Source organism: Erpetoichthys calabaricus, chromosome 12 (genome assembly GCF_900747795.2).
Source record: "Erpetoichthys calabaricus chromosome 12, fErpCal1.3, whole genome shotgun sequence".
NCBI lineage: Eukaryota > Metazoa > Chordata > Cladistia > Polypteriformes > Polypteridae > Erpetoichthys > Erpetoichthys calabaricus.
In genome coordinates, this window is record NC_041405.2 from 24359712 (window position 1) to 24370667 (window position 10956).

The 10956-nt window shown below is 41.6% G+C and overlaps 1 protein-coding gene across 2 annotated transcripts in view; it reads right to left on the reverse strand.

Annotated features, from left to right (window-relative positions):
- Positions 1-6556, reverse strand: part of LOC114661965 (cytohesin-4-like) — a 182585-nt gene extending 176029 nt beyond the window's left edge. For both annotated transcript variants that reach the window (XM_028815238.2, XM_028815237.2), the window contains exon 1: positions 6394-6556. In XM_028815238.2, the coding sequence (XP_028671071.1) occupies positions 6394-6412 (19 nt within the window). In that variant the 5' untranslated portion in view covers positions 6413-6556. The remainder of the gene's footprint in view (positions 1-6393) is intronic.
- Between the last annotated feature and the right edge of the window lie 4400 nt (positions 6557-10956).

Here is a 10956-nt window from a genome sequence, read left to right on the forward strand (position 1 = left end):
CTGCTGTAAAATAAATCCTCTGTTAACGGAAATAAGGAATGAAACCGCCAAAAGGAGAGGTCAGTTACAAAAGTTCCTTACAGCATGATGGTGAGAACTGCCAAAAAGAAGATGTTATTTTTGAAAGTTCGTTACGGGGTATGGCGCGAAATGAAACATACTTAACGTTTGTAAGTACAGTGTAAAGGATAAGCATGGGAAATTTGGGTTTCCTACATGTATTGGAAGTCACAGAAATAGTGAGGAGGGGTTTCCCCTATTTATATATACAGTTTAGGGGGTACACCCATTTTCACCCCTTGGGTGTTGCAATAGGACATGAAACATACCTAACTTTTGTAAGTACACTGCAAGGAATGAGCATGCGAAATTTCAGCTTTCCACCTATATGGAATGTTAACATTTATTTCCATCCATCCATCCATTATCCAACCCACTATATCCTAACTACAGGGTCACGGGGGTCTGCTGGAGCCAATCCCAGCCAACACAGGGCGCAAGGCAGGAAACAAACCCCGGGCAGGGTGCCAACACCACCGCAGTAGCATTTATTTATAACCAAAAAAAAAAACAGACTGGGGCTGGAGTTTCAACTGAGATTATTAAACAAGGATGCTGAAATAGTCTCAATTGGGCCATAGACAAATATAAACTTTCATTTTACAGATTACTATTAAGAAAATGTAATGGGTATTTTAACCATAAATAATATATTCCAATAGAATCTAATAGTATGCATTATAATTTTAATAAAAACAGAAATTATAACAAGCATCCATGTAATGATATTAAAAAACAGACTACACAGTGACTGGACAAGGATTTATACCCAGAACTCCAGAACTGTGAAACAGCAGTGTTAACAATGATACCATTCATCTACCCATCAAACATCAAAAGTAAAAGTACATTAAAATGTATTTATAAAGTGCCTGTCACAGAGAAAAGTCAAAAAATTGCTGAACAATAAAATGAAATATCAAAACAACATCAAATACAAGGACAAAATAAACGTCACCCACAGACGGCAAAGCTACCCAAATGCGTCTTAAGATGACACAAAGCTAGTTACTGGTACAAAGAACTGGAGCTTGGCAGAGTAGTGATGGGCATATGCTGGGGAAAAAGCCCTGGACTTAGCACCAGTCTACCAAAGGGCGCACACACACACACACACACTTCTATGGAAGCAGTTTGAGGTCTTCATAATTTAAGAGGAAAACCAGAATACCTGTAGAAAACCCACACAGGAACTGAGACACAGCAGATGCTAATCACTGAGCAATCATTCATCTCAAAATTAGTTCAAAATATTTTACAAGGCTAATAGATTTATATGATGAGAAACATCTCTGCAGTAACATTAACGTGTATTGTATCGAACTGTACAAAATTAGTGGCTAGGCTGGAATTGAAATCAAGATCCCTGAATTCTTTTCAAATAAATATTTAAGACATTATTTTGAAATACACAAATAATACTTACATTTATTTAAAACATTATGATGATGATTATTATTTTATTATTATTATTATTAGTAGTAGTAGTAATAGTAGTAGTAGTACTATCATTATTATTCCCTGTCTACCTCACTAGGAAATGCAAGAATGAATAATACATCTGTTATTCATCTTCTTAATATTTCATTCCTTCAAATTGAACACTATTTACTAATTTTACCTTATAAAGTATGTTTTTATAAGAATATTAAAAGTAAATATCAAAATGAGAACAGACCATTCAGCCCAACAAACTCATCCATGTATTTCCCTCCAGTAGGTTATGCAAAACAAGACCAAGTCGAGATCTGAAGATCCCTAAAGTCCTACTCTCCACCACACTACTTGGTCACTTATTCCATGTGTCTGTGGTTTTTAGCATGAAAATTCTTGTAACATTTGTGCAAAATCTGCCCTTAAGTTTTCAACTGTGTTCCCATGTTTTATTTTTATTTTTTTATAACATCTGAATAATCCACGTCATTCAGCCCAAGAAAGCTCGCCAGTCCTATCTACTTAGTTCTTCCAATAATATCGAGTTCTGAAAGTCCCTAAAGTCCTACGGTTTACCACACTTGATAGCTTATTCCATGTGTCTATGTAATCCAAGTGTCAACAAACCTACTAAAGTTTGGACAATATTTACCCAAGTTCGCAACTGTGTCCCCGTGTTCTTGATGAACTCATTTTAAATTAACAGTCTCGATCCACTAGACTAATTCCATCAATAATTTTAAACACTTCAGTCATGTCTCCTCTTAATCTTCTTTTGCTTAAACTGAAAAGGCTCAGCTCTTTTAATCTTTCCTCATAATTCATCCCCTGTAGTCCTGGAATCAGCCCAGTTGCTCTTCTCTGGACCTTTTCTAGTGCTGTTATGTCATTTTTGCAGCCTGGAGACCAAAACTGCACAGAGGACTCCAGATGAGGCCTCACCAGTGTGTTATAAAGCTTGAGCAGTACCTCCTGTGACTTGCACACCACACATCAAGGCGCTATATAACCTAACATTCTGTTAGCCTTCTTAATGGCTTCTCAACACTGTCTGGCAGTTGATGGTGACGAGCCCACAACAACTCCTAAATCGAACTTCCCATAAGGTGTAGTTTTGATTTTCAGACCTCTCATCGTGTACTCAAACGTAACATTTTTACTTCCTATATGTAATACGTTACATTTACTGACATTACATTTCATCTGTCACAAATCTGCACACGACTGTATGCTGTTAATGCCCCTCTGTGATGGTTCAAAAGCTAGATGGATGAGAGATAATCTACATTACATTATTATTATTATTATTATTATTATTATTATTATTATTATTAATAATAATAATAATAATAATAGCAGTAATTAACACCAGACATTTTCCTTTGAGATGACCCTGATTAGGCACCCTAATCCTAACTAGACCTAAATTCTGGAATTTAACCCTACCCCATACTTTCAGCTATGCCCTCCATTATGTCTCTTGGGTGGGTATAGTTTTCATACCAGTTGAAAGGTTGTGAGATCCAAAGAACTGAAATATAATAATAATAATACATTTTATATAAATAAAACATATTATTATTATTATTATTATTATTGTTATTATTATTATTATTATTATTATTTATTAATACATTCTAGATTATATCTCCAAATCCACCTACCTTGGTATCATCTGCAAACTTAACCAACTTGTTACTTATATTCCTATCCAAATCATTTATATACAGTATATTACAAACAGCAGCGGCCCTAACACTGACTCCTGTGGAACACCACTCTTAACATCACATCAGCCAGTTCTGATAAGTCTCCTCACATCATATCCCTCTAACGTGTTCTTGTTGAAGAATGGCTTTTAAAGTAACAGCCTGGATCTCCTGTAGTAATTCCCTTTAAAATTATAAACACTTGAGTCATGTCTCCTCTTAAACTAAAAAGGTTCACTTCCTTCCTCCTTATAGCTTCTTCTTCTTATTATTATTATTATTAGTCCTCCTTATAGCTCATTACCTCTCAGTCCTGTATGCAGCCTAGTCGCTCTTCTCCGGAACTTTCTTTAGTGCTGCTGTGTCTATTTTTTTTTTTTTTTGTAATATGGAGACCAAACCTCCACACAGCACTCCAGATGAGGCCTCAGCAGTGTGTTCCATAACTTCAGTATAACCTTCACTGGACTTGTACTCCACTCGTCATGATACTGTGTGTAACCTAACATCTTCTTAGTCATGTTGATTCGCTTCTGTACACTGTGTGGATGTACGCAGTAATGAGTCCCCTGTGACTCCCATGTCCTTCTCATAAGCTGTATTTCATGTTTGAGATCTCCCCTTATGTACTCAAATTTCGTACATGTAATAATTTACATTCACTTATATTATATCTGCCACAAATCTGCTCAAGCCACCGTGCTGTCCAAGTCCCTTTGTAACAATTTAGCTGATTTTCCATTAACTGCCATGTTTGATTTTATGTAGCTAGATATGGCAGCACAGTGTCATAGTGGCAGTGCTGTTGAGTGGGGTACACATCTTGGGTGCTCCCTGCATGGAGTCTGTATGTTCTCACTACGTCTGTGTGGATTTCCTCCAACAGTCCAAAGACATGCAGGTCAGGTGAATTGGCCTGTGTGTGTATTCAACATGTGGTGCCCTGTCCAGGTTTTACCCCTGCCTTGTGCCCGATAATTGGCTCCAGCTGCCCCACAACCCTGCCCTGAATAAGCAGGTTGTGAAAATGGATGGAAACAGCTGCATGTAATCTGGCAAATGATTATTTTTTGTGTTATTATGTTATCAGTTGGGCATCATGGTGGCACAGTGGTAGCGCTGCTGCCTCACAGTTAAGAGACCTGGGTTCGCTTCCCGGGTCCTCCTTGCATGGAGTCTGCATGTTCTCTCCGTGTCTGCGTGGGTTTCCTCCCACAGTCCAAAGACATGCAGATTAGGTGCATTGGCGATCCTAAATTTTCCTGTGTTGGCAGGGATTGTCTCCAGCAGAACCCCGTGACCCGGTGTTAGGATATAGCAGGTTGGATAATGGATGGATGGATGTTATCAGTTACAGCACAAACAAAGAAACTGTACTGTTTTGCATTTCAAGTTGTGAAGATAATTTTCTGAATAATTTAAAGGTTGACTGATCCACCAGTAAAGGCAGCATGGTGAAGCAGTGGTAGAGCTGCCGCCTCACATTTAGCAGACCAGGGTTCACATCCTGGTGTTTGCATGTTTTTCCAGCGTCTTGGTGTGTTTCCTCTGGGTCCTCCGATGTCCTCCCACAGTCCATTGACATATTAACATGCAGATTGAGGTGGATTGGTGATAATAAAATTGGCCCTAGTGTGTGTTTTTGGTGCCCTGTAATGGACTGGCACACTGTCCATGGCATGTGCCCTGTGCTGGCTGGGCTAGGCTCTGGCACCCCCCCCCCCCCCCCCAAGTGACCACATTCAGGATTAAGTGGGTTAGTAAATGACTGTCTAACTGATCCACCAATACATTTTAACAAATGAACTATCCGTTTAATTAATTCACTTAGATAACATGAGGGAATGCCCGTCCACTGCTGGGCACACTCCCTTATGTTGTTAATTATTTATCTCAGGGATGCTGGTGAAAACGCACACACTCACAACTCCATGGGCAAGTGAATCATCTGCAAGGAGACACTGACCACACCAGCATTTGAACCCAGTCTCCTGGAACTGTAAGGCAGCAGTGCCAATCACCATGCCCACCCCTACTTTAGCAAGTTTGCTTTAATTTTGGACTTTTGTTAAAAGTTCACGTTGAACCTAACATAATACAATTGTCGAAACTTCAGCTCATGGAGTGTCTCCAGCACTGGACACTAAGAAGAAGCCGATGCTGAACAGCACAGCAGTCCCATGGATGTCCACATCCGCACCTCACACCGGGTCACCTACAGTATGTGTCCGTGTGCCATTAGGTTTCCCCATATAATATTTTTATTAAAGCAAATCCACATACAACCGGTGCTCTGGTTTCCTTCCACAGTCCAAAGACATGCAGGTTAGGTGCATTGGTGATCCTAAATTGTCCTTAGTGTGTGTGTGTGTGTGTGTGTGTGCCCTGCGATGAGCTGGCACCCTGCCTGGGATTTGTTCCTGCCTTGCACCCTGGGATTGCCTTCAGCAGACCCCCGTGACCCTCTGTTAGAATATAGCGGGTTGGAAAATGACTGCTGCGGTGGGCTGGCACCCTGCCCAGGATTGGTTCCCTGCCTTGTGACCTGTGTTGGCTGGGATTGGCTCCAGCAGACCCCCGTGACCCTGTGTTCGGATTCAGCGGGTTGGAAAATGGATGGATGGATGGATGGAAAATGACTGACTGACTGACAAATCCACATACATAGGAATTCATTCCAAAAGCAGTATGTGAGATGCCTCCATATTTATGAAATAAGTAATCTCAGTAGCATCAATTTAGGACTTTATATTTGAAATAAACTGTAACGTGATGGAGAAACAGAGAGAGAGAGAGACAACAAACAAGGCAAATCAAAGAGTAAACCCACAGACTGACGAAGTGTAAGATACACACCAGATAAATCTAAATAAGCTGAAAGAACTGCAGGAGCAAACATCTAAAACTTGTGGTAACACTCCAGCAATAAAAAAACATAAATACAACAAAGTCCACCTATTATAATGGATAGTAGAATTAGTAAAAACGCTGTTAAACAATTCAATCATCGCACTCGGATAACCATGTGAATAAACTGACAAGTGGCAAAGCAGAGAAAAGACGACTTCTTCACACGAGCTGTGGACCACGCACAGCAGACGGAGGACACCTGAAAGCCAAGCCGGTGGCTTACGGAACAACGGTGGAAGTTACTGGCCCCACTACAATCTGCCCACCCGGGGTGCCCTACCTGGATGGCAGCAGTCCATGATGGAGAGTGGGTGCCGCTTCCAGGAACAAAGGTCACTCTTCTGTTAGTCGATAAGACGGCACTTCACAAGACGGCTTTGTTCTTTGACGCTGCCGGGTGTCAAAGACTCCACCTCCTGTGTGGTTTTACGGACCCCATTTTGACAGCTGAGCTATTACATCAGGAGCTGAAAAAAGAAAAAAAAAAAGAGGAAGAAGGTAACTTCCTGAAACTTTCAGTAGATAGCGCCTAGAGGTCTGAATGTAGCGGCAAGCGGAGGCCGGTGGGTCTTGAGACTTGAGAAGTGCTCTTCCCTTACTGGTCTGAACCCCCTCTGCGCTGTTCTTTACACCACCAGTCTTATTTATTGTCATCTTAATGGAGCGAGGAGGAATGTTCAACTTAACTCCTGTCACCTACCCGCTTTGAAAAAAAAACATGTGACCCCCCTATAATCTTCACACCCAAAATTCAAGCATGTCCCTTTGAAGCAAGTGCAGGACGCTTTTCCACGCTACCACTACACTGCATCAGCCCCCTGCAGGCCATGACTTCTAGTCAACTCTGAACACCACATGCCCTCTGCTGTCTGTGCTTCATGAGTATAATGGGGGGGGGGGCTTCTTTTACTTACACCACACAATCCCACCTCTGCTTATCCATATTGATTCCCACACCCCTCCATCGCCTGCAAATTAGGAACATCCAATGGATCATCCACTCTCACCCTAGACCCCCTTGGGTAACCTAAACCTCATTTGTTAAGAGTTCGTGGTCCATATTAAGTTTATGAATGGTCCAGGAGGGGGGGGCGGGAGGCTTCTAGGGAGGGTTAATCTATTGACATAGCAGCAGAGCTTTCTTTGAAATGCGCCTCACTTCCGCTTGCTAATGTTAACCGCAGAGCAGCCTAAATGATAACAGGCGTTCTGGTGGTCTCATGCATCTGCTCACACTGAGGCGAGGGTCGGCCTGCTTGACATTTCATATAAAAGGCCTTCGCTTCAGAAACATACAGAGCAATGGTGCCAGAAAAAAGACCTTGTTTATTATCTTATCTTTACAGCTTCTTCCTTCAGCATGCAACACAACGGGCCATGATTTCACCAGAAGAGGGTTTTTGTTTCATCACGAGACACCTCATCTTTGTCTACCTGCCTTTCCCATGTGTATTCATAATCCGAATGCCTGATTTTCTTTTCTTTGACCGGGGCAGAGCCACTGTACAATCCCTCAAAAGTGAAAACGGCGACATTTATTGCTAGTATATGAAAAGAAGAATGAGCGTCCAGCAGTCTGAAGCTGGAGTAGCATTTATCTCAAAAAGACATTTCTTCAGACGTCAAAGGGATTGTTTTGGACGTTAATTAAAAAGCTTTTTGGCTGGGTTTATGGGCTGAAATAGATAGATAGATAGATAGATAGATAGATAGATAGATAGATAGATAGATAGATAGATAGATAGATAGATAGATAGATAGATAGATACTTTGGAGCACTGCCTCTCGTCCTGTGTCTACCACTGCAGGCTTACAATTAAACTGTGAACCGGGGCCGGGGGGGTTCAGTCATTGAATCTGTAAAATGCAGTGGGCCATCCTGATTGCAGATAAAAATATAAATAAATGAGCAGCGAACGCCAAAACACAACTAAATCCCCGTCACTCTGCTGATGCCCACCATCTTCCCTTGGAGTTAAACAATTACACAGTGCCATCATGTGGCCACATTTACAAACTGCACCCACACTTTGGTGTACTTTTCAAGTTTGGATAGATAGATAGATAGATAGATAGATAGATAGATAGATAGATAGATAGATAGATAGATAGATAGATAGATAGATACTTTATTAATCCCAAGGGGAAATTCACATACTCCAGCAGCAGCATACTGATACAAAAAAACAATATTAAATTAAAGAGTGATAAAAATGCAGGTAACAACAGACAATAACTTTGCATAATGTAAACGTTTACCCCCCCAGGTGGAATTGAAGAGTCGCATAGTGTGGGGGAGGAACGATCTCCTCAGTCTGTCAGTGGAGCAGGACATTGACAGCAGTCTGTCGCTGAAGCTGCTCTTCTGTCTGGAGATGATTGTTTACTGGATGCAGTGGATTCTCCATGATTGATAGGAGCCTGCTGTGCGCCTGTCGCTCTGCCACAGATGTCAAACTGTCCAGCTCCTTGCCAACAATAGAGCTTGCCTTCCTCACCAGTTTGTCCAGGCGTGAGGCGTCAGTCTTCTTTATGCTACCTCCCCAGCACACCACTGTGTAGAAGAGGGCGCTCGCCACAACCGTCTGATAGAACATCTGCAGTATCTTATTGCAGATGTTGAAGGACGCCAGCCTTCTAAGGAAGGAGCTGCTGGTAATAATAATAATAATAATAATAATAATAATAATAATAATAATAATAATAATAATAACTAGACATTAAGCCCGTTACAATAACGGGCGCTAGAACAGTAGTCCATAAACATTAGTAGGAACAGTCTATATTAAATGGCAAGGGACCTTTTACCTCATTAAATTTTTTCTGTAAAATGCCTGTAATTTTCTCGGACAGTAATACTGGCTTTGCTGTCCGTAATATGCATTTAATTTTCTGTCACAACAGTGGGCAATCAGCAGATTCTTCCCAGCAGCTGATGTAATGTGCGCGAAAATATATCCACTTTTAAAAGTCGTATTGTAATATCATGAAAATTCGTTTATTTAGGAAAACCCCTTCAACGACTGACACTTTACACTTTACCGGGCCAAACTTCTTAATCGCAAATGTGACATCCTCAGAATGAACACTTGCACAACAACAAACACTAATCCAACCACTTTGGGGAAGCTGGTTTTCGCGTCTCAGTACCCGATTGGATTTTTCGTGTTTTATGTTTTAGGTCTTACCTCATTTACCAAAATCCGATTGGATCGGCCACGCGATATTTTATAGGTCCCGCCCTCTCTGTCTTGTGTGACGCGTCAGGCGGCCTTTGAAGCATCTGCTTTGAAAGCGTCGCGCCGTGCCCCGTGCATGCGCACTTCACCAGAAGACACACACGCACACTGGATGCACACAGGGGTTTTATTAAAGAGGATAATACATTTTATTTATTTGTAGGCGCCTTTCTAAACACTCAAGGGCACCAAACAATAGATAAAACACAGATTATAAACAAAACTAAAATACAAAAATTGAAATCAGGCAGAGCAATTGTAATCAAAGAGAAAAAGCCAACTTAAACAAATGAGTTTTAAGTTTAGATTTGAAAAGTGAAAATGATTCCATATTTCTAAGTTCAGATGGTAGTGAGATCCAGAGATGGGGAGCAGAGCAACTGAATGCCATGGTGGTAAGACGGACGAAGAGGACGGTCAAGTGGATGGAGGAAGAGGATCAAAGGGTACGGGAGGGAATGGCAACATGGAGGAGGTCAGACAGATATGGAGGGGCGAGGTTGTGGAGAGCCTGAAAAGTTAACAGAAGAATTTTGAAATTAACTGGAAGCCAGTGAAGCAGCTGGTGAATAGAGGGGGTTCTAGTAATGATGCAGGCAGCTGAATTCTGAACCATTTGAAGCTTATAAAGAGATTTGCCTGCCTGTAGGGCAGGGCAGCTAACAAAATCAGGACACATTTTTAACATTTGCTGCAAGTTTTCACCAGTGCAGCACCGACAGGCCCTGAGCCAGCAGTCTTTTGGTTTAAAGTATAAGATCTTAACTACTTTGCCATCACTAAGATATCTCATAAAAAAACAACATAAAGGCAGGCTAAGTGACTTGCTTAGCAAGGCAGATGGGGGAAATGAAGCAGAAACTGTGTGCTTTAAAATATAATGTCCTAACCACACTGCCTAAAATTGCTCTCTATTTATTTATTTATTCCATCCATCCATCCATTATCCAACCCGCTATATCCTAACTACAGGGTCACGGGGGTCTGCTGGAGCCAATCCCAGCCAACACAGGGCGCAAGGCAGGAAACAAACCCCGGGTAGGGCGCCAGCCTGCCGCATATTTATTTATGTATGTATGTATGTATGTATGTATGTATGTATGTATGTATGTATGCAAATATTTACTCATTGCACAAGGAAGCAAAATAAATTGCTCAGGGTCACATAGTGAGTCAACGGTGGGCACTAACTTAGTGCTCTCTTAGCCACTAGGTCGGGATGTCTAAAGTAGCTCACATAAAGCCAATTTATTTACAATAAACAAGCATCCCATCCAGGGCTGGTTCCTGTAAGGGTCCCGGTTGTACTGGGATTAAGCATGGCAGTTCTGTTTACACACTAATTATACATCAGTTGCATGGATTTAAAGGGCAGTGTAAGTGCCATGGAGGAAGAACGGGCATCCTGGCAGAGATAAAGGATTGATTCTTGTCTGGACAGAGGCCATAATGGATGGAAAGGGTGAACGGGCATTAAGAGAAGCAATTCATTCCCCCACATGACAGGTGGCTGTGTCACTGTGCAGACAGTTGGAGTCCGGAAATGCAGCACTGTTGTGGTCTTTGGGTACCACCTGAGGGTGCTGCCAGGGGGAGGACTGCCC